This window comes from Salvelinus alpinus, chromosome 26, assembly GCF_045679555.1.
Source record: "Salvelinus alpinus chromosome 26, SLU_Salpinus.1, whole genome shotgun sequence".
Taxonomy (NCBI): Eukaryota; Metazoa; Chordata; class Actinopteri; order Salmoniformes; family Salmonidae; genus Salvelinus; species Salvelinus alpinus.
In genome coordinates, this window is record NC_092111.1 from 4689110 (window position 1) to 4716106 (window position 26997).

Here is a 26997-nt window from a genome sequence, read left to right on the forward strand (position 1 = left end):
TTTAGCAAGGTAAATGAAACCACATTTTATTCAACATATTTACACAACAGTTTAGAGCATTCCAGTCATATTAAGAGTCAAGAATAAAATCATAATGCCAACATACAGATAAAACATGACAAAAATGACAAATTGTGGATTGAGTGGTCATGGTAAAACATTTAAAACAATTATTCAATAGTATCCATGTTTTAAAGCTAAGCTAAGCTATTGGGGGGATTCATATTCACTTTTATGATTGGTTTGAAGACAATGTCCTTTTGCAGGCATTCTTAGAACAAATAACTGGACCAATAGATTACTCTAATTTGTCCAGCAGCTGGTGGATTTCTTCTTGGCCACGATACAGTTTCTTCAGACCTCTAGGAAGGTAACGGCAGGAAGACAAGTTTAAGTAATTGAGTGCTGTAGACTGGCCTATAACTAACCTGCAAAACAAAGAAAATACATTTTATCTAGGCAAATCACATTGCATGCTGATATAGCATATGCTGCAGTGATGTAGTGGTGAGAAAAAAAGTGGGTAAACACTGATCATGGTTCGCGGTGAGTAAAGTAACACTCCCTATACTTAGTTTCAATACATTTTTCCACAAAAGATGGGTGAACACTCACACAAAATAAAAAAAGGTGCACACAGCGTTAACGTGCGCTTAACCTCCACTGATGGGCTGCCCCTACCTGTGACCTTTCTCTAGGTAGAGAAATTCAGATACTTTATTTCACAAATACTTGCATCTGTTCTGATAATCCTAATAAAAGGTATTGTGCAAACAATAGATAAAGCGTAATGTAATGGCTATTGCATTTCATAGTGAGTTTTATGTTGAAAAGAAGACCAATGTGTTGCCTACCGGAGGGCAGGTGTTGTGACCTTGGTCCCGCTAAGATTGAGCGAACGTAAGGGTTTTTCTCCGGTTCTCTGAGCTAAATGGCCCATGGCAATCTCCATGTCTCCTTCAGAGAAGAGCTGGTTGGCAAGGTCGAGCTCCTGCAAGGTACCACTCCATTTCTGGGTCAGCAGGTGAATTCCCTTCTTGGACAACGACACTGTGACATTGCTGCTGAAGTACAGTCCCCAGTACAGACACTCAAGCTCTAAGAAAAAACACAGCAGAGAGTATAGTAGCATATAACATAATCAATGTAATCATGAACCTATGTAATCATTGACATTTGAAGCATATGAGTTTACAACATTGACATGAACCAATGTAATTATTGATAACTAACCAAGAGGGTAGCAACAGACTTGGCCAAATTCTGCATTTGATTGATTGCACAAACAAACACCATTCCATAGCATCAACAATGGATGGGTTTGTCTGGATATACTGTACCTTCACATGGTAGAGAAGAGAGCCCGGCTGCTGTGATCCGGGAACAACCTCTCAGGTCCAGCACACGCAGTTTAGGGGAGTCGTAGACAATCTTCGTCAAGTCTTGGTCAGTCATAAAGGAAACAGCTGTGGTGGCCATACACAGCTCCTCCAGTAAAGGGAAGCCAGATGTGGAACCCGACCAATTACGAGTCATTTTAGGCATCGGAATGACATTCAGCATCCGGAAAGTCTGAGCCACAAGAGAAAATAAATCAAAAAGGTCTACAGTGTGTTTGTCCCTTTACACAACAAATAAAAAGCCATTCAATAAGATAAACCCCCTTCTACGATCTCTGACTTTGCTGATAGCTAATTTATTGAGGAAAAGTATATTTATTATGCCTGTGATATATGGTTGTCCCATTTTAAGATTAATCCACTAAATTGCTCTGGATAAGAGCATCTGCTAAATGACTAAATAAAAATATGTAATCATAATAAGTAATCATAATAAGCAACTGCGTAAAGAATAAATACCTGCAGTTTAGGACAGCCATTTTGCAAAGCTTGGATGCAAATTGGAAGCTGGCAATATCCACTGTCCAGTTTTGTGTTGATTTCCAGCAATTGCAACTCAGGGCAGCATCCTCTCTAGTAAAATGACATACAGTATGGGACATATATTTCAAATATTAATTGAGGGCAGCGATAATTTAAATCCATCGCTTTCAGAAAGTATTCACACCCCTTGACTTTTTCCACCTTTTGTGTTACAAAGTGGGATTAAAATGGATTGAATTGTCTTTCTTTTGTCAACGCTCAAAATACTCGAAGTGGAAGAAAAATTATAACATTGATAAAAACATTGACGAGAAATAAAAAAACAAATATCTTGATTACAAAACTATTCATCCCCCTGAGTGTAATACATGGTAGAATCACCTTTGGCAGTAACTATAGCTGTGAGTCTTTCTGGTTAAGTCTCTAAGAGCTTTGCACAGTTGATTGTTGATCATTTTCAAGGCTTGCCATAGATTCTGTCATCTTGGTAAGCAACTTGTGTACACCGAGTGTCAAAAATATTAAGAACACCTTCCTAATATTGAGTTAATTTCCTCAAAGTATCCTCTCTGGTACTTCACTTTTATTTTTTACATTACAGCCTTATTCTAAAATTGATTAAATTGTTCCCTCAATCTACACACAATAACAAGGCAAAAACTGGTTGCGACATTTTTGCCAATGTATTAAAAATAAAACTGAAAATATCACATTTACACAGGAATTCAGACCCTTTAAAATCAGTACTTTGTTGAAGCAACTTTGGCAGCGATCACAGCCTTGAGTCTTCTTGGGTATGAAGCTACAAGCTTGGCACACCTGTATTTGAGGAGTTTCTCACGTTCTTCTATACAGAGCCTCTCGAGCTTAGTCAGGTTGGACGGGGAGCGACGCTGCACAGCTATTATCAGAGATGTTCGATCGGGTTCAAGTCCAGGCTCTGGCTGGGCCCCTCAAGGACATTCGGAGACTTGTCCCGAAGCCACTCCTGCATTGTCTCGACTGTGTGTTTAGGGTCGTTGTCCTGATGCTGCCACCACCACGCTTCACCGTATCGATGGTATTGGTCAGGTGATGAGCGGTGTAAGTTTTCCTCCAGACATGGCGCTTGGCATTCAGGCTAAAGATTTCAATCTTGGTTTCATCAGACCAGAGAATCCTGTTTCTCATGGTCAGAGTCCTTTAGGTGCCTTTTAGAAAACTCCAAGTGGGCTGTCATGTGCCTTTTAAGGAGTGGCTGGCTTCTGTCTGGCCACTACCATAAAGGCCTGATTGGTGGAGTGCTGCAGAGATGGTTGTCCTTCTGGAAGGTTTTCCCATCTCCACAGAGGAACTCTGGAGCTCTGTCAGAGTGACCATCGGGTTCTTGCTCACCTCCCTGACCAGGGCCCTTCTCCCCGATTGCTCAGTTTGGTCAGGCGGCCAGCTCTAGGAAGAGTCTTGGTGGTTCCAAACTTCTTCCATTTAAGAATGATGGAGGTCACGGTGTTCTTGTGGACAGTCAATGCTGCAGAGATTTTCTGGTACCCTTCCCCAGATCTGTGCCTCGACTCAATCCTGTCTTGCAGCTCTATGGACAATTCCTTCAACCTCATGGCTTGGTTTTGCTCTGACATGCACGGTCACCTGTGGGACCTTACATAGACAGGTGTGTGCCTGTCCAAATCATGTCCAATCAATTGAATTTACCACAAGTGGACCCTAATCAAGTTGTAGAAACATCAAGGTTGATCAGTGGAAAAAGAATGCACCTGAGCTCTATTTCAAGTCTCATAGCAAAGGGTCTGAATACTTATGTAAATAAGGCATGTTTATTTTTTAAATACATTTGCAAACATTATTATGCAAACATTATGGGGTATTGTGTGTAGATTGCTTAGGATTGTTTATTTATTTAATCCAATTTAGAATACGGCTGTAATGACAAAATGTGGAAAAAGTTAAGTGTCTGAATCCTTTCCCGAATGCAAGGGACATCAATAAGGGATCATAGCTTTCACCTGGTCTGTGAATGTCATGGAAAGAGCAGGTGTTCATAATGTTTTGTACACTCGGTGTCTATTTGGCCTTGTGTTTTAGGTTACTGTCCTATTGAAAGGTGAATTTGTATCCCAGTGTCTGTTGGAAAGCAGACAACCAGGGTTCTCTCTGAATACAAAACACAAGATAACATACGCACTATACACACACACATGGATTTTGTGTTGTAGATATATGGTAGTAGAGTAGGGGCTTTTGGGCACACACTTAATGTTGTGAAATCTGTTGAAATGTATTGTAATGTATAACTGCCTTGATTTTGCTGGTCCCCAGGAAGAGTAGTTGAGTTAGGAAGGACGCCTGTATCTTTGTAGTGACTGGCTGCATTGATACACCATTCAAAGTGTAATGAATAGGGTTGCACATTTTAGGGAATATTCAGAGGTGGTAACTTTCCGTGGGAATATATGGGAATTAACAGAAATATTCAAATTAATACCATTTAAAAATGTAGATGCTTTTTTGCATTGGATATATTTACCATATGATAAGGTAAAAAGTTTATGTTTGTCTCCATATGATAAGTAGACAATTGCAAATGATTAAATCCTTCCAAAAGAAAAAAATACTATTTAGTTACGAATTGAACTTTAATTAAATGAGTTGACTTCACATGGGACGATTTCATTGCACAACAAAAGGGAATATTGAATGATCCCCAATGATCCATCGCATCTCCCAAAAACACTTTCAACATACATCTGTAAAATAATAGTCTAGAAACTAAAGCTTTGGTTGTCTACCTCTCAGGCTCTTGAACATCAGACTGAGGCCTCATCTTCACTTTCCAACCTTGTTGACGATGGCTCGTTGTCAGGCTCAAAAAGCCTCAAATTTGCTCGGATGGCCAACCCTTGTATTGGTCAGCCTGTTCGTGCTTTGGTGTGTGTGTTCCCAAACAAGGACCAGTTGCGCTCTGAAGCGGCTGATGTTGTTGCGATTTGGAGGATGATGAAGGCAACAGGGGAAAGAGCCTCAGATCCATAAAGTCCCTTCCACCAGGTGACTGATGAGATATGTTGACACGACTGACATATTGCATCTCCATCCCAAAGCCCTTGCTTGGAAGTGTACTTCACCAGACTGCCAAGAACCTTGCCCTCATCCAGGCCAAGGTGGCGAGACAGCATACTTGGGGTCCAACATGTACGCTGCGGTGTGTATGGGCTTCAGGCAGAAGTCTTCACGCTTTTTGATGTATTTCAGAACTGCAGTTTCGTCTGCTTGGAGCAACAGTGAAGTGGGCAGGGCAGTACGGATTTCTTCTTACATCTGCAAGCAGAGTCTGAACATCAGACAGGATGGCATTATCTCCCTCAATCTGTGCAATGGCTACTGCTATTGGTTTCAGGAGTTTCAGGCTGCTTACCACTGTCTCCCAAAATATATCATCCAGGGGGATCCTCTTGATGGGGCTGTTCATATCGGCAGACTGTGATTTGGCCATTTCTTGGAGAGACTCCTTCCCCTCCAGGAGACTGTCAAACATGATGACAACACCACCCCAACGGGTGTTGCTGGGAAGCTTCAATGTGGTGCTCTCATTCTTCTCACTTTGCTTGGTGAGGTAGATTGCTGCTATAACTTGATGACTCTTCACATACCTAACCATTTCCTTGGCTCTCTTGTAGAGTGTATCCATTGTTTTCAGTGCCATGATGTCCTTGAGGAGCAGATTCAATGCATGAGCAGCACAGCCAATGGGTGTGATGTGAGGGTAGGACTCCTCCACTTTAGACCAAGCAGCCTTCATGTTTGCAGCATTGTCCGTCACCAGTGCAAATACCTTCTGTGGTCCAAGGTCATTGATGACTGCCTTCAGCTCATCTGCAATGTAGAGACCGGTGTGTCTGTTGTCTCTTGTGTCTACGCTCTTGTAGAATACTGGTTGAGGGGTGGAGATGATGTAGTTAATTATTCCTTGCACACGAACATTCGACCACTCATCAGAGATGATTGCAATAGTCTGCTTTCTCTATGATTTGCTTGACCTTCACTTGAACTCTGATGAACTCTGCATCCAGCAAATGAGTCGATAAAGCATGTCTGGTTGGAAGGGTCTATGCTGGATGAAAAACATTCAGAAATCTCTTCCAATACACATTTCCTGTGAGTATCAGAGGTGAACCAGTTGCATACACAGCTCGAGCAAGACATTCATCAGCATCTCTGACTACGTTCCTCCATTGAGTCAAAAAAACTTCTGATTCCAGGAGGAACATGAGCTGTTGCTATCGATAAGGTATATGATTCATCATTTTCACCTCGAATAGAAGTAGAGGGACTTGATGCACTTGGCCAAGCTTCAAAAGGATGGTGGTGCTTGGAATCATTGTTCTTCCTCTGTCAACCGTGGTTTCCTGCAAGGAAACACGTGCCGTCATCATTGCTTTGCACAAAAAGGGCTTCACAGGCAAGGATATTGCTGCCAGTAAGATTGCACCTAAATCAACCATTTATCGGATCATCAAGAACTTCAAGGAGAGCGGTTCAATTGTTGTGAAGGCCTTAGGACGCCCAAGATAGTCCTGGCGCCTGCTGGACTGTCTCCTAAAGTTGATTCAGCTGCGGGATCGGGGCACCACCAGTACAGAGCTTGCTCAGGAATGGCAGCAGGCAGGTGTGAGTGCATCTGCACGCACAGTGAGGCAAAGACTTTTGGAGGATGGCCTGGTGTCAAGAAGGGCAGCAAAGAAGCCACTTCTCTCCAGGAAAAACATTAGGGACAGACTGATATTCTGCAAAAGGTACAGGGATTGGACTGCTGAGGACTGGGGTAAAGTAATTTTCTCTGATGAATCCTCTTTCCGATTGTTTGGGGCATCCGGAATAAAGCTTGTCCAGAGAAGAAAAGGTGAGCGCTACCATCAGTCCTGTGTCATGCCAACAGTAAAGCATCCTGAGACCATTCATGTGTGGGGTTGCTTCTCAGCCAAGGGAGTGGGCTCACTCACAATTTTGCCTAAGAACACAGCCATGAATAAAGAATGGTACCAACACATCTTCCGAAAGCAACTTCTCCCAACCATCCGGGAACAGTTTGGTGACGAACAATGCCTTTTCCAGCATGATGGAGCACCTTGCCATAAGGCAAAAGTGATAACTAAGTGGCTCGGAGAACAAAACATTGATATTTTGGGTCCATGGCCAGGAAACTCCCCAGACCTTAATCCCATTGAGAACTTGTGGTCAATCCTCAAGAGGCAGGTGGACAAACAAAACCCCACAAATTCTGACAAACACCAAGCATTGATTATGCAAGAATGGGCTGCCATCAGTCAGGATGTGGCCCAGAAGTTAATTGACAGCATGCCAGGGCGGATTGCAGAGGTCTTGAAAAAGGGTCAACACTGCAAATATTGGCTCTTCGCATCAACTTCATGTAATTGTCAATAAATGCCTGTAATTATACTTCAATATTCCATAGTAACATCAAACAAATATCTAAAGAAACTGAGGCAGCAGACTGTGAAAATTAATATTTGTGTCATTCTCAAAACTTTTGGCCACGACTGTACAGATAAATAGTTAAGCAGTTAGATTAAACCACTCCTTTGTAAGATAAATGTTTTAAAATGAAACATGTATGGAAACAGGTTAATTAACACTCCTCAGTTAGCAGGCTCAAGCAAGCTAAAAACCACATGGTACCAAAAACTAACTAGCAGAAATTGTTAACAAGTTAGAAATGATTTAAACACCCGTTGCAAAACAAAAATCATATAAAATATATTCACCCCACCCAGTACTGTAATCAAAACTTACCAGAAAACATGTAGTCCTTGGCTCAGACAGTGTAGTAGTGTGGGCTCAAAAGCATTACATTTTAGTCATTTAGCAGACGCTCTTATCCAGAGCGACTTACAGTAGAGTGCATACATTTTATTACATTTTTACATACTGAGACAAGGATATCCCTACCGGCCAAGAGCAGACGCTCTTATCCAGAGCGACTTACAGTTGAGTGCATACATTATTATTATTATTTTTTAACATACTGAGACAAGGATATCCCTACCGGCCAAACCCTCCCTACCGGCCAAACCCTCCCTAACCCGGACGACGCTATGCCAATTGTGCGTCGCCCCACGGATCTCCCGGTTGCGGCCGGCTGCGACAGAGCCTGGGCGCGAACCCAGCCCAGCCTGGGCGCGAACCCAGAGACTCTGGTGGCGCAGCTAGCACTGCGATGCAGTGCCCTAGACCACTGCGCCACCCGGGAGATCGGGGTACCCAGCAGTAAGTTGCTGCCGGGAGAGGCACGACATAGGGACTTCAGTAGGACAGAAGTGCTAGCGTTGTCCTGGTAACCATAAAGAGGGGACACAGACACATATCATTATGGATGCTGATGTCACTGTTGTCATGAAGTGCGTTACAAAAACCCAGCCCAGACCCAGATAGAGCAAGCTGTATGCTAGACCAGACCAAGCTGTACCATCTGGTGTTCTGATCTGGAAAGACTCTTCTCTGACTTGTCAGCATCAGGATGTTGTTGAGGGTCCCCAGAGGATCCACGATAGTCATGTCTCTCTCTGGTGGTAATCGGAAATTCCCTCTCCTCCTCTTTTATTGAGATAGCCTCCTCTTCCTCTTTTACTACAAAATGTTCTTCCTCTTCTTTCAATGTTATGGCATCTTCCTCCTTTTTGATTCTGAAAGTTACTACCTCCTCCTCTTCCACTCAAAAGCATCTCATTAGTGTGGAAGATCTTGAGAATCAGCTGTACATGGTGATGGAAGAATGCACTGTGCATGCAAAGGGTTGCAATTCCATTGAATAGGGGATAGTTTAACCAAAATATGCCACATGACCTAGAATTTCCTTATAACAATGCCTTATAAGAGTGAACCTTTTTTGTGGGATACACATAAGCTAACTTTTATGAATTTAAGCAAAATACCCCAAATTCCCAGGCTTAACTTAAAGGATAATTACCGGAAAGTTTCCGACCCTTTGCAACCCTAGTAATGAACAACTTTACCATGCTCAAAGTGATATTCAATGTCTGCATCTTTATTTATTTTTTTACCCGCAATTTCGTGGTATCCAATTGTTAGTAGTTACTATCTTGTCTCATCGCTACAACTCACGTACGTGCTCGGGAGAGACGAAGGTCGAAAGCCATGCGTCCTCCGAAACACAACCCAACCAAGCCGCACTGCTTCTTTACACAGCGCGCATCCAACCCGGAAGCCAGCCGCACCAATGTGTCGGAGGAAACACCGTGCACCTGGCGACCTGGTTAGCGCGCACTGCGCCTGGTCCGCCACAGGAGTCGCTAGTGCGCGATGAGACAAGGATATCCCTACCGGCCAAACCCTTCCCAACCCGGACGACGCTAGGCCAATTGTGCATCGCCCCACGGACCTCCAGGTCGCGGACGGCTGCGACAGAGCCTGGGCGCGAACCCAGAGTCTCTGGTGGCACAGCTAGCACTGCGATGCAGTGCCCTAGACCACTGCGCCACCCGGGAGGCACGCATCTTTTTTTTTTAACCCATCTCCCAATAGGTGCCCATCTTTGCGTGGCATGGGAAAACTTCCCTGGTCTTTGAGGTTGAAATTCACTGCTCGACTGAGGGACCTTACAGAAAATTGTATGTGTGGGGTACAGAGATGAGGTAGTCGTAAAAAAAAAATCATGTTAAACACTATTAGTGCGCAAAGACTTATCATGTGACTCGTTTTACACATTTTGCCTCCTGACCTTATTGTCTTGCCATAACAAATGGGATGAATGCTTAAACATTAATGGTGATTCTTGAAGCACTATCTCTGAAACCATTAACACTTGCAGCCAATGTATTTACCAAGTGTGCACGTTCTCTGCTTTACACTCAGTTTGCAATTTAATGACACACTTCTAGCAAAATTGTAAACATTGGTCTCTACAGTGCTACACTATTTTGCCAATTGCCTTTCCACATTGACACATGTGAAAACACTAATAGATAATGAGCTCACTTACAAATCAGAGCTTGAACACTATAAACAGGCCACGGGTAAACATTTGGTTGGACAACAATGGAGACCAATATTGGACAGAGTGTAAGAGGGGTGAGAACTAGAGGAGGAGGTGAAGAAGTAAGAGGAGGAAGAGGTGAAGTAGGATGGGGGAGAAGGAGAGGACGGGGAGTCATGAACACAATAACTGATGAAATCAGAGCGACTGTGGTTGACCAGGTTGTCAACCATGGGATGGATGAGCATGAGGGAGGCTGGGCAACGGGTTCAACCAAATCTGAGCCGCTATACTGTTGCAGGTATCATCCGGATATTTCGAAATGAGAACCGTAAGTTCTGTAGTCTTACTGGTACAGTAATATGTACTGTACTTTCACCATTCAAATGTTTTTACACAACTGCAAGAAAACCAGTATCTGGTGGAAGAGGTTGACTGTTCACCCCAGAGCAGGAGACCCACATTGTAAATAACTGCATCAGATTCAGAGAAGTGCAGGACCACATAATGGCAGATAACACCATATTCCTAAACGTCAGAGTTAGTCTCTCTGCACTGTCTCGTCTACTGAAACGCAATAGAATTAGGATGAAGCAGCTGTACAGAGTCCCTTTTGAAAGAAACTCAGACCGTGTAAAACAACTGAGATATGAATATGTGCAGGTAAGCTGTACTATCCGATCATTGGTACTGGATCTGGAAGTGTATGGTCCTACATCATGTTGACTGATCCGTCTTTTCCTACATCATGTTGACTGATCCGTCTTTTCCTACATCATGTTGACTGATCCGTCTTTTCCTACATCATGTTGACTGATCCCTGTCTTTTCCTACATCATGTTGACTGATCCCTGTCTTTTCCTACATCATGTTGACTGATCCCTGTCTTTTCCTACTGTTCTACATCATGTTGACTGATCCCTGTCTTTTCCTACATCATGTTGACTGATCCCTGTCTTTTCCTACTGTGCTACATCATGTTGACTGATCCCTGTCTTTTCCTACTGTGCTACATCATGTTGACTGATCCCTGTCTTTTCCTACTGTACTACATCATGTTGACTGATCCCTGTCTTTTCCTACTGTACTACATCATGTTGACTGATCCCTGTCTTTTCCTACATCATGTTGACTGATTCCTGTCTTTTCCTACATCATGTTGACTGATCCCTGTCTTTTCCTACATCATGTTGACTGATCCCTGTCTTTTCCTACTGTGCTACATCATGTTGACTGATCCCTGTCTTTTCCTACATCATGTTGACTGATCCCTGTCTTTTCCTACTGTGCTACATCATGTTGACTGATCCCTGTCTTTTCCTACTGTGCTACATCATGTTGACTGATCCATGTCTTTTCCTACATCATGTTGACTGATCCCTGTCTTTTCCTACATCATGTTGACTGATCCCTGTCTTTTCCTACTGTGCTACATCATGTTGACTGATCCCTGTCTTTTCCTACTGTGCTACATCATGTTGACTGATCCATGTCTTTTCCTACTGTACTACATGTTGACTGATCCCTGTCTTTTCCTACTGTACTACATGTTGACTGATCCCTGTCTTTTTCTACTGTACTACATCATGTTGACTGATCCCAGAGACTCATGGAGCTAGAACCAGATGCAGTGCATCATGACCTAATATATGTGGACGAGGCAGGTTTCAACCTTGCAAAAACAAGGGGCAGTGGCAGAAATATTATCGGACACCGTGCCATCATCAACATCCCGGGACAACGTGGTGGCAACATAATGTGTGTGGCTATTAGTCAAAACGGTCTCCTTCACAATCATGCAATCCTAGGCCCATACAACACTGCACACATTATCACATTTCTGGACACCCTCCACAACAGACTAATCACTAATGACCAGGGGCCAGAGCAGCCCAGGTACGTTATCATCTGGGACAATGTTAGTTTCCACCGGGCTGCTGTGGTCCGCAATTGGTTCACAGGTCACCCACTTTTCATCGCACTCAATCTCCCCCCATACTCTCCGTTCTTGAATCCTATTGAAGAATTATTCTCTGCATGGCGTTGGAAGGTGTATGATCGCCAGCCCCACCAACGCATACCTCATCTACAGGCAATGGAGGAGGCGTCGATCACGGGTCATGCCAGGCCTGGATACGGCACTCCAGACAATACTTTCCACGCTGCCTAGCTCAAGACATCGCATGTGATGTGGATGAAATCTTATGGCCAAACCCACGAGATGTAGACCCTTTTTTCTGTTCTTTTTTCTCTAGCGGAAATGCTTGTTTTCTCCTACTGCGCTTTTGTTGTTTGAGGAGTGTTAGAACATTGAGAGAACTAAAAACCTTTTCCACTTATTTGTATTGATAAGACACTACGTTCGGAATACACAGCCATACTTTACACATTTGGATACCTGTGTGTATGTGTGTTTACTACATGCATGACAGAACTTTATTGCAAACATGATTGCCCTGAACACAGAAAAAGAAAAAGACACAAGTGTTTTTCGTGTATACTATCAGTGCGTAGTTGGTGCTTCGTGTGCTTATTCAAATGATGGTTTGTGTGAACTGTATTGACGCAAAAACAATTTATTTTAAAAGAGTGAAGAGTTTTGCAAGAATTGTTTGCTTTTGCAAGAGATGTATAAATGTTTTGCTGGTTTGGTGTAAGGTTTTGTGGTTAGTGTGTAGAGTTTTGCAAAATCAGCCTATAGTTTCAAAGATAAGCAATCATTAAAAAAAAACTGTCATTTGTCAAAATGTCTAAAAACATAATTCCACTTTGACATTATGGAGTATAATAGGAGTATAATAGGCCAGTGACACAAAATCTCAATGTAATCCATTTTAAATGCAGGCTTTAACACAACATGTGGAAAAAGTCAAGGGGTATAAATACTTTCTGAAGTCTCTGTATTATACGCAAGTTGTCAAATACTGTAAGAATTAAAATAACACTTACGGAGATAGCAGTGAGAAGTCGGTCATTCCTGGGCCCATGGGTGAACAGAATCTGTCTAAGTTGACTGCCATAGGATTCCAAGAAGTTGACAAGCCCTTCAACCTGTATCTACAGCAACACGAGAGAGTATAGGATTTTAGGCATTTAATATTGCATAAAGAAGTTCTACCTACTTTAATGATGGTACGTCTAATGAAAAGTGATACAATCAATAGTCAGAAGTGTATATCATAAGCTCACTCCACTGTCATGTACAGTAACTTCATAAAGTATACATACACCTTGACTTATTCCACATTTTGTGTTACAGCCTGAATTCAAAATTGATTAAATAATTTTTTCCCCTCACTCATCACCTCATAATTACAAAGTGAAAACATGTTTAGAATGGTCTGCAAATTTATTGAAAATGAAATACAGAAATCGAATTTACATAAATATTCACACCACTGAGTCAATAATGTTAGAATCACATTTGGCACTGACTACAGCTGTGAGCCTTTCTGGGTAAGTCTCTAAGAGCTTTGCACACCTGGATTGTACAATATTTGCACTTTTTTTTTTTTTATTCTTCAAGCTCTGTCAAGATGTTTGTTGATCATTGCTAGACAGCCATTTTGAAGTTTTGATTTTAAAGCCGATTTAAGTAAAAAACTGTAACTAGGCCACTCAGGAACATTCAATGTCGTCTAGATAAGCAACTCCATTGTACAGTGCATTCGGAAAGTATTCAGACACCTTGACTTCTTTCACATTTTGTTATGTTACAGCCTTAGTCTAAAATAGATTTTTTTTTTTTTTATCCTCATCAATCTACACACAATACAGAATAATTACAACTATTTAATACATTTTAGAATGAGGCTGTAACGTAACAAATGTGGAAAAAGTCAAGGGGTCTGAATACTTTCCGAATGCACTATATATTTTTGTGTTTTAGATTATTGTCCTGCTGAAAAGTCAATTTATCTCCCGGTGTCTGTTGGAAAGCAGACTGAACCAGGTACACTACCGTTCAAAAGTTTGGGGTCACTTAGAAATGTCCTTGTTTTTGAAAGAAAAGCACATTTTTGGTGCATTAAAATAATATCAAATTGATCAGAAATACAGTGTGGAAATTGTTAATGTTGTAAATTACTATTGTAGCTAAAGGGTTTTCTAATGATCAATTAGCCTTTTAAAATTATAAACTTGGATTAGCAAACACAACGTGCCATTGGAACGCAGGAGTGATTGTTGCTGATAATGGGTCTCGGGAAGCCTATGTAGACATTCCATTAAAAATCAGCAGTTTCCAGCTACAATAGTCATTAACAACATTAACAATGTCTACACCGTATTTCTGATCAATTTGATGTTATTTTTAATTGACAATTTTTTTTTGCTTTTCTTTCAAAAACAAGGACATTTCTAAGTAACCCCGGTTCTAAAATGTATTAAATATTTTTAATTATTTTGTATTGTGTGTAGATTGATGAGGATTTAGTAGCCGCTAGATGTGATTGTAATAAACAGAGTGGTTTCTGTTTTCTTCCTACAAATGCGGCTCTATCCTTTGAACGGTTTAAGATAAAACAATATTATGACCCCCATCACTGAAAGATAGGACTCTCAGGAAAATGCATGTGTGATGTTTCCCTCTACAATGCCCACAAGCCGCGCAGGACTCATTAGAACGGACAATACCAGGAACTAAAATCAGAATGGGGGGGGGGAGATTATGTCCATCAATGCTGGACTTTTCTACACAGAAGATCATACAAAATTGCCTGATGATCTTCTGAACATTCCAATACCTTGCGATTCTGATTTAAGTCACTTCAAACCACACTTCCTTCAGATGTAAATACTTGAAAAAGTACTGTCAGAATGATTTGTAATAGACTGTCATACCCCACTTGAAGAAAAAAAATCTCTGAAGGAAGTATTTTAATTTTAATTACATTTTTTACATGGTGGGGTTGCAAATTATTATTTTTTTAATCAAAATGGGCCCCCAAAAAAGTTTGGGAACCCCTGCTGTAAAACAACAAAATGTGGAAAAAGTCAAGGTGTGTGAATACTTTCAGAAGGCACAGTATCTGGCCTACTATGGTGCAGTATTTGGACTTTTGTGTGCTATAGTGCGAGTGAACCATCATTATGTCCACTGACATGCTTTTTGACCTACCTCAGAGTACTGGACGTTAATGCTATCCAGTGACCGGCAGCTGCCACTGAGGCTCTGAAAGGCCTTCTCAGTCACGCCTGTACAGTATGACAGCTTGAGTGAGCGGAGATGGGGGCAAGACTGGGACACAACCTGTTAGGTAAACAGTGGGATGTTAATCAATAAACAGGAAATAACTTATGCTAATGTTATACTGACATTCATGGTGTGAAGTTATTATCAAACACTTAACAGTGATAGCTTTCTTTCCATGTCAAACAATTTCTTACATTTAGTCTACATTTAGTCTACATTAGTAAAGTGCATGGATCCAATAAAAATGTAGAACAGGTATGAGGCAACACAAACATTAGCCTCATTGAGGCATTAAATGGCAAAACAGTAACATTACAGATGTATTGTGTAGATTAGAACTTACCTCCACAACATGGTCAACATTTTTTTTCCAGTGATTAAGAGAAAAGTCTCTTACTTGGGAGAATCTTCAAAACAAAATAAGAGAAATGTACCATTATTACTTATTTATAGAGGTATAGTTAAGACAGTTAGTGTTCTTTTTTCAAATTACAAAATTGTTGTTAGAGCTTTGAATACATTTACTCTAAGGGTCAGTCTGTTTCATGGACACAAATTATGCCCTGACAGTGCTTTTTAGTCCATGACTTGGCTTAATCAGTGTCCGTGAAACCCCGGAAGTAGCCTATACAATCCACATTTTACTTAGCAGGCATAGATACAGAGTTCCCCAAACTGTCTGAAACTATGTTATTCTGTTTGAAATTTTACCAAATAGTACTGACCTGTTCTGTGCAAGCCAGCTAACAGTGTTCCTGATCTTCAGTTCTGTTTTAGGTAATTGAGTTTTACCAGGTTCCAACCAGCAGTAACCCACAGATACACGGCGCCACAGAGCAGGACTGGCTGCAGCAGCATTCCATAGGTGGCACACCTTAGCCACCCTAAAACAGTGTGCAGAATGTTTACATATCATTTAGCTCGGATAGTTTCCATGTTCATTGCCGCTTGTATTGAGCTTGATTGTTTATTTCATCTAAGTTTTATGTCTAGAATCTCCCATTTAAGAGAGATGAGACAAAGGCACCAATGAATTGCAACATGAGAAGGGCAGGCTACATGAAACATGGCATTACCTGCACAGGAATGGTACTGCACCATCTTGGTGAACTACCATCTTGAAAATATTAACTAACACTTCCACTGGGAGGCTCTGACCCCAGCTGTCAAAGCCCTCCTCTTGGTGGTGTTGAAGTGTGGGCTCCAGTTCACTTTTTTTGATCAGTGGCTTCTTTGTGGCTTTACCCTTTGGAAGAACCTTATTCTTCTTCTTTGCTGGAGTGACTTTGACTTTTCCTTTAAGGATTTTCTTTTTCTTTCTTCCTTTCGCGTTCGGCCGCCATATGTTATCATACTGATTTGTATTCGATATGATCAGAAGCATATCCTCTCCTTGTTCAACAGTGTAGCCAAGCCTTGGGGGGCGGCTGACTTTGGCCTTCTTTTTCTTCTTGGGCTTAGCATTTCTGAGCACATCAGACGTCCTCTTTCGTGTTGATGCTGCTGCTGATGAGCTTGAGGGCGCATTGTCAGCGTCTGCAATTCCCACAGATAGTCCTGCAGGTGTACCATCTTCCATCTCGTCCTCAATCTTCACTTTGTCTACACAAACACTTCACGTTTCCTAACTTCACTTATCTTCAAAAAAATCTGTAAGTGTAAACAAACAAAAGCTATGTAACAGCAATATTTAAAATAAATATCACATTAAAAGTATTATTGTCTATTTAGCTAGCTAAAAGCAATGCCAATAATTGCAGGGTTAGATAGAACCGACAGCAGAAACGATTAGCTAGCTACAGTAGCTACCGGTAACGTTAACTGGCTAACGTTAGCTAGCTGAACATAACCGCACTAGTAAGCTACACATTTATATAACCAATATTTAGTGGACATACCTGCATGTATCTTCCTTTAAATGAGCTACATCATAAATGTTTACTTAAATTAATCAACAACAAAAAAGGCACGTCGTGGAGTAGCTAGCTAGGCTACTTGTAAACAATAAAGGAGAAGCTATACATACAGTACGCGCCTGCCTGGTGCCCAAATTTATTACGTTTGTCGCGCAGCTTGAGTCGAGTGAAGTCTACTGCTGCGTTCAAAACAACTGAGAACTTGGGAAAAAACGAGCTCAGACTGAAAATTATTTTGAATGGTCACCCAACTCGAAATTCCAGCTTGGGAACTCGGGCCTCAGAGCTCAGAGTTTCCGACCTGAAGATCACTAACGTTATGATTTGAACTCGTATTTGTCAGAGTTCCCAGTTGTCATGAAAGCACCAGACAGATAGAACAATGAGACAGATATTTCACTGGATGTATAAATGTGAAGTATCTGGTTGGCGTTTCCACTCACTACCAAATATGGTGATGAGGAGGAAGCCCAGTTGCCGGTAGTGGGAGAAGATAGCGCGAGATGGATTTTGGCCCAAATTCTGCACATTTTCTCATCGATTAAACATTTGATCTCCATACAGTTTTCGCTTTCCAAAAATAGAATTTGTAACAGAGTAGACTGTATTTTGTAGACTTTGCCAAAAGTTCAAAAAATGGCCTTGTTTAGGAGCGCAAAATGAGTTATTGCACACACGCAGTTCTGAGTAGATGTTCCCTAACTGAAATATTCAAATAAATGCTAAAACACGCCAGTTGGATCTCACTAGCTCGTGATTGGCTCTGCCCATCTCCTTTGCTTGTTCTGCCCACTGATTAATTTGCTCCCATTGGAAACGACAGGCTTATAAAGATCTTTGCTAACAGATTCGGGCCAGTCAGTAGTCCTGATGAGCCCTTCACAGCTAGTTACACTGAACATAAATCAAATATTATTTCTCACAAATATTGTGCACAAATGTTTACATCCCTGTTAGTGAGCATTTCTCCTTTGCCAAGATACTCCATCCACCTGACAGGTGTGGCATATCAAGAAGCTGATTAAACAGCATGATCATTACACAAGCACACCTTGTGCTGGGGACAAAAGGCCACTATAAAAATGTGCAATTTTGTCACACAACAAAATGCCAGATGTCTCAAGTTGAGGGAGCGTGCAATTGGCATGCTGACTGCAGGAATGTTCACCAGAACAGTTGCCAGATATTTTTTAATTTTTTTATCCCCTTTTCTCCCCAATTTTCGTGGTATCCAATCGCTAGTAATTACTATCTTGTCTCATCGCTACAACTCCCGTACGGGCTCGGGAGAGACGAAGGTCGAAAGCCATGCGTCCTCCGAAGCACAACACAACCAAGCCGCACTGCTTCTTAACACAGCATGCCTCCAGCCGGAAGCCAGCCGCACCAATGTGTCGGAGGAAACACCGTGCACCCGCCCCCCTCGGTTAGCGCGCACTGCGCCCGGCCCGCCACAGGAGTCGCTGGAGCGCGATGAGACAAGGATATCCCTACCGGCCAAACCCTCCCTAACCCGGACGACGCTAAGCCAATTGTGCGTCGCCCCACGGACCTCCCGGTCGCGGCCGGCTGCGACAGAGCCTGGGCGCGAACCCAGAGACTCTGGTGGCGCAGCTAGCACTGCGATGCAGTGCTCTAGACCACTGCGCCACCCGGGAGGCCCGTTGCCAGATAATTGAATGTTAATTTCTCTATCATACGCCGTCTCCAACATCGTTTTAGAGAATTTGGCAGTACGTCCAACCGGCCTCACAATCGCAGACCACGTGTATGGCATTGTGTGGGTGAGCGGTTTGCTGATGTCAATCTTGTGAACCCATGGTGGGTTATGGTATGGGCAAGCATAAGCTACAGACAACGAACACAAATACATTTTATCAATGGCAATTTTGAATGCACACAGATACCGTGGCGAGATCCTGAGGGTCATTGTCATGCCATTCATCCGCCGCCATCACCTCCTGTTTCAGCATGATAATGCACGGCCCCATGTCGCAAGGATCTGCACACAATTCCTGGAAGCTGAAAATGTCCCAGCCTGCATACTCAAACATGTTTGGGTTGCTCTGGGTCAACGTGTACGACAGCGTGTTCCAGTTCCCGCCAATATCCAGCAACTTCGCACAGCCATTGAAGAGGAGTGGGACAACATTCCACCGGCCACAATCAACAGCCTGATCAACTCTATGTGAAGGAGATGTGTTGAGCTGCATGAGGCAAATTGTGGTCACACCAGATACTGACTGATTTTCTGATCCACGCCCCTACCTTTAACAGATCTGTATTCAGTCATGTGAAATCCATAGATTAGGGCCTAATGAATTTTTCAGTCAAATCTTTGAAATTGTTGCATGTTGCATTTATTTTTGTTCAATATAGTTTTAGCCTAGCAGACATGCGACCCACCCAACTAGTCTGGTAACGCCAGAAGTAACATAGTAAATGTAAATCTGGGATAATCATATTAGGATGATATGTTATGTTTGGTATAGTTACATTATACAGAAGGTTAACACTTTAACCTACTCCTAATATTAACCGTAACCGTAACCCATAGCCTAGCTAAGGTCAGCCAGCTAGCTAACATTAACCAAATTGGAATTCGTAAAATATCATATGTTTTGGAAATTTGTAACATATTTGTACATTCAGCAAATTCAGAAAACATATCATACAAATTGTAATTCGTAACATATCATATGAAATCATATCATCCACAAATTAACCTCTACGGCATCGCATTAATGTGGATGTCGATCAAACATTTCATATGATATGTTACGAACAACAATTCACATGATGATATGTTACGAATTTGCAAAACGTACAATATGTTTCGAATTCCAATTCGATGTGGCTAACATTAGATGGGTGGCTAGGTGGCTAACGTTAGCTAGGCTAGGAGTTAGAAGTTAGGTTAAAGGGTTAAGGTTAAGGGAAGAGTTAGCTAACATGCTAAGTAGTTGCAAAGTAGCTAAAAAGTATTAAGTAGTTGAAAAGTTGCTAATTAACTAAAATACTAAAGTTGTCCGTGATGAGATTCGAACACGCAACCTTTGGTTATATGCCCACTCAACCCCATCCACCCCGACCAAGCAGCCTCCTTTCATTTTGCCTTAAGTAACTTCTTTCTAATGTAACCATACCAAAAGTGACATATCACACTAATTTGAGTGTGTCGGATTTACATTTACTATGTTATGTCTAGTTCATGAGACCAGGCTGGGGAGGGTTAAGTCCAGAGTCCAGAGAGCTAGTTAGGGAAGACCGGGAGAGATGTGTTGGCCTCAGTCCATATGACCGACAAATGGTAGATACAATGACCTGGAACAGTACTTACAACCAGTGGCGACCCGTGATTAAGGGCAGGCTGAGTTAATAAAGCTGCATCCAAACATGGTCTCTTTTTTGCTTACTTGAGTAAGGCAGCTCCAAAATGCAGGTGTTTTCGCCTAGCTCAGTGCTTTCTGTGGTGGGGCATCCAGCGGAAAATATGGAGTGTAGGGGTTGGTCATTTTCTTTAGGCCCAGTGTTCTGTTTCTCATGGGGACACTACGTCACTGCAAAATCAACGGGTAGAGCTAGAAAATTCAAGCCCCTTGAGTGCTGCCATAGAGTTACAGTAGAAGTGCCGATCCAAGAACGCTCAAGGTCATTGGCCACAGATAAAATGACCTCAAATCACGTTATATCTACTGTAGCATTGATTGGACTAAGCATGTCAACATCATCCTTTCAAAATCTTAGCTAGCAAGCTAGCAGTCATCATCATTATAGATAAAATGTATCGGTGCTCATCGGCCATTGGACATAAACATTACACAAGTAGGAAATCATAAATTCAACAATGAGTGGTTTGGAAGGAATGAGTGGCTAACTGCAAGATTGCAAAGCAACTTACAGACACAGACAGTAATGCTAGTGACACATAATATAGGGACTATAGTACATTGTTTCTCAACTTTTACTGTGGCCGGTGAAACATAGTCCTCTTTTAACCAGCTCTTTTTAACCAGCTCATGTTAAAGACACATACAACATGTAAAAGCACTACTGGAGATACAACTCACCACTATAACTGTGTCTCTGTGGTCTCCCTGTTGTGCAGTCTCTCTGCATCTTCTTTGCTGTTACTCTGTCTGTCTGTCTGTCTCTTTCTTCTATGTTATCACTCTGTCTTTGCGTCTCCTTGTGCCCCTCTGTTGTCACTGTCCGTCCGTCCAATGCTATTAGATATAAAGCCAACATATTAAGGAACTGGCAGTACATCTGTGTCTCTCTGTTTTCTTCCTACCCCCACTGCACTCACCTCTGAGCTGTCTCTGCTAAGCCTAGCATCCTTTCCCACAGCACTGGTACTAGAAGACCAGGGGACCATACTGCCTGTGCTGGGCCCAGCAACGTCGTAGTTGTGAATGAGAAAACACATGTATTAGATAAAGAAGAAATATTACTGAATAAATGCACAATAGATGACCATTGACTCATAATACCTTATGAATGCCTAACTACTTTTATTACAAATATAAGCACCTGGCTGTCATACAAGGATGAATTACTATTACATATATAATATAGAGCCAAAATATCAATAAACTGACTGTACATGTGTCAGTCTCTCTCTCTCTCTGTGAGTTCTCCCTACATCCATTATACTTGACTGCTGCAGCAGCAACTGAGATGTGCAGTATGTGCTGCTAAGCCTAGCATCACTGGGACCAGAAGACCAGGGGACCACACTGCCTGTGCTGCGCCCACCAACATCCTAGGGTAACACTTTAATTAAAGGTCAATCATTTTTGCTCACCATTTCTTAATCCTTACTCCCACATTTGTAAAAGGTTAGTAAGCTAGTTATTCACGCATGTAAATATAATTTCCTTAAACATCCTGTATAGTATGCTTGTTCTTTTACCAGATACAGAAGGAATGTCTACCAATGGCATGCCCATCTTTGTGAGAATTTACACTGGTCACTCAAAACACTTATAAGTATAAATAGCACTCACTTTAGAATAGGCACTGCGTGAGCGTACATGTTCCTTTATTTATGTAAATGTCGCCAACAAAACAAGAAACAAATAAACGACCGTGAAGTGCCACTAACAAAGATAACTACTCACAAAATACAAAGGAAAAAAGGCTGCCTAAGTATGATTCCCAATCACAGACAATGATAGACAGCTGTCCCTGATTAACCATACCAAGCCAAAACATAGAAACAAACAACATAGAATACCCACCCCAAATCACACCCTGACCTAACCAAATAGAGAAATAAAACGTGACAGTACCCCCCCCAAAGGTGCAGACTCCCGGCCGCAAACCTGAACCTATAGGGGAGGGTCCAGGTGGGCATCTACCCTCGGTGGTGGCTCCGGCTCGGGACATAGCCCCCGCTCCAACTCTGGCTCCCCCCACTTTGGTGGCGCCTCTGGTGCGGAAACCCTCGTCGCCGACCCCGGACTGGGGACCCTCGTCGCCGGCCCCGGACTGGGGACCCTCGCCGCAGGCCCTGGACTGGGGACCCTCGTCGCCGGAGGCTCCGGACTGACCCGTGGAGCAGGCACAGGATGAAATTCCCAATCACGGCCGTTTGTGATACAGCCTGGAATCGAACCAGGGTCTGTAGTGACGCCTCTAGCACTGAGATGCAGTGCCTTAGACCGCTGCGCCACTCGGTGGGCCGCTTGATGAAAGCCAGTAAATATTTAGGTCACCCATTGCAGCTTCCCACAAGAATGGGCAGATGAACCTGTAGCCATATTACTTCAACAGCATTTAACATGAGATACTATTCTAAGCTTTACAGGAATGTGGCTCTGAATATAGACAACAACACCGCCCCCATTGGCATTGATGTATTTTCTGTCGATGTTATAACCATGTATTGCTACCATGCATTTCAGAGATAGGCTATTTTTAGCACAATTAAAATACACAGACAGTCCACGAATGTACCGTTATTGTAAAACATGTAAAAAGTAAAAAGCACTGTATAAATGTCTAGTAGGTGGCTATTGCCTTACCAATGTATTAAAAAGCCAATCTAATGACTTGTTAGGCTATATTGCAAGTAGTCTAATGTCTAAATGTTCCCCAGAATCCACCTTCCCTAATTAGCCTACTATAGTAGGTATGAAATATATTTCATACAATATACCACCAAAATATTAGGCCTAACTGGCAATAAGTAGTAAGCTACATGATCTGTGTCAATGTGCATGAGTGTGTCACCCAGAATAGTTTTTGCTCTATAAGCCAATATGTACTCCATATACAGTGATTCGCGTTGTGGCCAGTTATTTGGAACATGTTTTACAACCCACATTTAATACAAATGTCACTTAAATATATCATGAATATATTTGTAATATATCAGGAATAAATACAGGTTATTGACACGTTTCTACTATTACGTGGGGGGACTTTATTAAGAAAATGTACGAAATGTGGTGCTTATTTTGTGTTTCTGAGGAGAAGCTGCTTCAGTTTGTGCTGATTGTACGGAGATTGTGAGAGCCGGTTAAACGGCGTCCCTTGAGAAGGCAAGAACAAGATGTATGTCAGGAGAAGTGCAGTATTATCATAAGGAGATGAATACGAAAGAATAATGGAAGGAAAAAGAGAGGCAGAGGAGGTCTAAGAGAGAGAGGGAGGAAGAGGGTGAGCTTGAGTCGGTTAAATATGGCGGGGAAAAGGAGATTGTTTGTTAAAGAAGAATGGTAGAAAGTGTAAGCAGAGTGAACTGAAGACAGGAGGAGAAATGGAAGTGAATGAGGTCGAAGTATCAGAGGTGGTAGGTGTGGTGAAGTTCTTGGAGGCCGAGGCTTGCACCGAGGGTTAGGATAAAGATGAGTCTGACAAAAGGAGTGAAGTTTTTGGAAAAAGTGGACCCTTGCCTTTTGGCTGATCCATTTGTGGTTTCAGGGTGGGTGAAAACAGAGTTGGGTGCTGTGGAATCGGTGAGGGTAATCAGAAGTGGTCTTGTGATAAATGTTTGTGTTTCTGCAAGTCAGAGGGAGAAGGCACTCCGCGTTAAACTAATGGGGGCAAGAAATATAAATTGTTTTGCTCTCTAGAAAAGGGCGCCATTGAAACGAGTGATTACTGGGGTAGCCCTAAATATAAAAGTTGACCAACATAAGGGGAAGATTGCTAGTGTTTGTTACTCTCGTCGTTTAGTGCGACGCAGACAGGGTGGTGAGTGGTGAAACAGAAGAGTCATTGTCTGTTCTTTTGAGTTCGATGTTGAGTCTTTGCTTGACAATGATGTTAGGATATATACAGTTGAAGTCGGAAGTTTACATACACCTTAGCCAAATACATTTAAACTCAGTTTTTCACATTTCCTGAAATTTAATCCAAGTAAAAATTCCCTGTCATAGGTCAGTTAGGATCATCACTTTATTTGAAATGTCAGAATAATAGTAGAGAGAATGATTTCAGCTTTTATTTCTTTCATCACATTCCCAGTGGGTCAGAAGTTTACATACACTCAATTAGTATTTGATAGCATTGCCTTTACATTGTTTAACTTGGGTCAAACGAGTCGGGTAGCTTTCCACAACTTCCCACAATAAGTTGGGTGAATTTTGGCCCATTCCTCCTAACAGAGCTGGTGTAACTGAGTCAGGTTTGTAGGCCTCCTTGCTCGCACACACTTTTTCAGTTCTACCCACAAATTTTCTATTTGATGGAGGTCAGGGCTTTGTGATGGCCACTCCAATACCTTGACTTTGTTGTCCTTAAGCCATTTTGCCACAACTTTGGAAGTATGCTTGGGGTCATTGTCCATTTGGAAGACCCATTTGCGACCAAGCTTTAACTTCCTGACTGATGTCTTCAGATGTTGCTTCAATATATCCACGTATTTTTATTCCTCATGATGCCATCTATTTTGTGAAGTTCACCAGTCCCTCCTGCAGCAAAGCACCCCACAACAGGATACTGCCACCCCCGTGCTCCACGGTTGGGATGGTGTTCTTCGGCTTGCAAGCTTCCCCCTTTTTCCTCTAAACATAACAATGGTCATTATGGCCAAACAGTTCTATTTTTGTGTCATCAGACCAGAGGACACTTCTCCAAAAAGTACGATCTTTGTCCCCATGTGCAGTTGCAAACCGTAGTCTGGCTTTTTTATGGCGGTTTTGGAGCAGTGGCTTCTTCCTTGCTGAGCGGCCTTTCAGGTTATGTCGATATCGGACTTGTTTTACTGTGGATATAGATACTTTTGTACCTGTTTCCTCCAGCATATTCACAAGGTCCTTTACTGTTGTTCTGGGATTGATTTGCACTTTTTGCACCAAAGTACGTTCATCTCTAGGAGGCAGAACGCGTCTCCTTTCTGAGCAGTATGACGGCTGCGTGGTCCCATGGTGTTTATACTTGCGTACTATTGTTTGTACAGATGAACGTGGTACCTTCAGGCGTTTGGAAATTGCTCCCAGGGATGAACCAGACTGGTGGAGGTCTTGGCTGATTTCTTTTGATTTTCCCATGATGTCAAGCAAAGAGGCACTGAGTTTGAAGGTAGGCCTTGAAATACATCCACAGGTACACCTCCAATTGACTCAAATTATGTAAATTAGCTTATCAAAAGCTTCTAAAGCCATGACATCTTTTTCTGGAATTTTCCAAGCTGTTTAAAAGCACAGTCAACTTAGTGTATGTAAACTTCTGACCCACTGGAATTGTGATACAGTGAATTATAAGTGAAATAATCTGTCTGTAAACAATAGTTGGAAAAATTACTTGTGTCATGCACAAAGTAGATGTTCTAACCGACTTGCCAAAACTATAGTTTGTTTACAAGAAAATTGTGGAGTGGTTGAAAAACGAGTTTTAATGACTCCAACCTAAGTGTATGTAAACTTAAGACTTCAACTGTAAGTTATCCTGTACGAGCTTTTGTGCCGAATGCATTACGTTGTTGCAGGTGTAAATCTTATATACATATTTTGCATTACTCATCTCATATGTATATACTGTATTCTATTCTATTCTACTGTATCTTAGTCTATGCCGACATTGCTCGTCCATATATTTATATATTCGTAATTCCATTATTTTACTTAGATTTGTGTGTATTGTTTGTATTGTTGTGACATTGTTGGATATTATTTGTTAGATTTTACTGCACTGTTGGAGCTAGAAACACAAGCATTTCGCTACACCCGCAATAACATCTGCTAAACACATGTATGTGAGCAATACGATTTGATTTGGAGAGTTTCTCCCATTCTTCTCTGCAGATCCTCTCAAGCTCTATTAGGGTTGGATGGGGAGTGTTGCTGCACAGCTATTTTCAGGTCTCTCCAGAGATGTTCAAGTGTCAAGCTTGTGGGTGTCAAGCTTATGGACATGTGGCAGCAGTGTGTAGGAGGGAGGTTCCTAGGTGTGAGAAGTGTGCCGAAGGGCATGAGACAAAGGATTGTGTAGCATTGGGGAAAGTAGTGGTATGTGTTAATTGTAGGTGTACCCATGGGGCTGGGGATCAGAAATGTCCCGTGCGAGAGAGGCAGGTTGAGGTTTCCAGGGTTAGAGTAGTGCAGAAGTTGTCATATGCTGAGGCAGTGAAGAAAGTAGAGGAAGATGGGTCAAGAGGTTGGGATCCTGAGAGGAATGGTGTGACTAGAAGATCTGTACCAGTACAGAGGGATAAACCAAAAAGTGATATATGTTTCAGTATGATTGGATTTTTAACATTTATAGCCATGGTTATCAACTGTACTGCAGGGATGGAACGTAAGTTGCAGAAAATTGAGGTTGTGGTGGTGCTGCAGAGAGGTACTTGGGTGTGCGAGACTTGACATCAGAAGAGTTTCAGGGTGTGTTAAGTGGTGGTGTCTCATCCTTTCAGGTTGTTGGCCTGAGGTAGGACTAAATAGATTTAAATAGTGGGGTTATTTTATTTTTTTGTGAGTATTGTTATGGTAGGGTATTTGTTTATTTATTTTTCAAGCAAAGTATAAGGGAGTTGTACTCCAGTCTAGTAGG

General features: G+C 42.0%; 1 protein-coding gene across 4 annotated transcripts in view; it reads right to left on the reverse strand.

Annotated features, from left to right (window-relative positions):
* The window catches only part of fbxl6 (F-box and leucine-rich repeat protein 6), a 27734-nt gene continuing 737 nt past the window's right edge, over window positions 1-26997 (reverse strand). Inside the window, exons 2-12 of one of the 4 annotated variants that reach the window (XM_071367018.1) lie at window positions 21308-21386; window positions 21069-21224; window positions 16159-16732; window positions 15808-15966; window positions 15426-15489; window positions 15008-15139; window positions 12838-12945; window positions 1860-1973; window positions 1341-1572; window positions 855-1098; window positions 1-428 (exon numbers count right to left, since the gene is read on the reverse strand). In XM_071367018.1, the coding sequence (XP_071223119.1) occupies window positions 299-428; window positions 855-1098; window positions 1341-1572; window positions 1860-1973; window positions 12838-12945; window positions 15008-15139; window positions 15426-15489; window positions 15808-15966; window positions 16159-16661 (1686 nt within the window). In that variant the 5' untranslated portion in view covers window positions 16662-16732; window positions 21069-21224; window positions 21308-21386 and the 3' untranslated portion in view covers window positions 1-298. Of the gene's footprint in view, window positions 429-854; window positions 1099-1340; window positions 1573-1859; window positions 1974-12837; window positions 12946-15007; window positions 15140-15425; window positions 15490-15807; window positions 15967-16158; window positions 16733-16980; window positions 17797-21068; window positions 21225-21307; window positions 21387-26997 lie in introns of those variants that run through there. The other 3 variants (XM_071367017.1, XM_071367020.1, XM_071367019.1) reach the window with 3 other exon arrangements.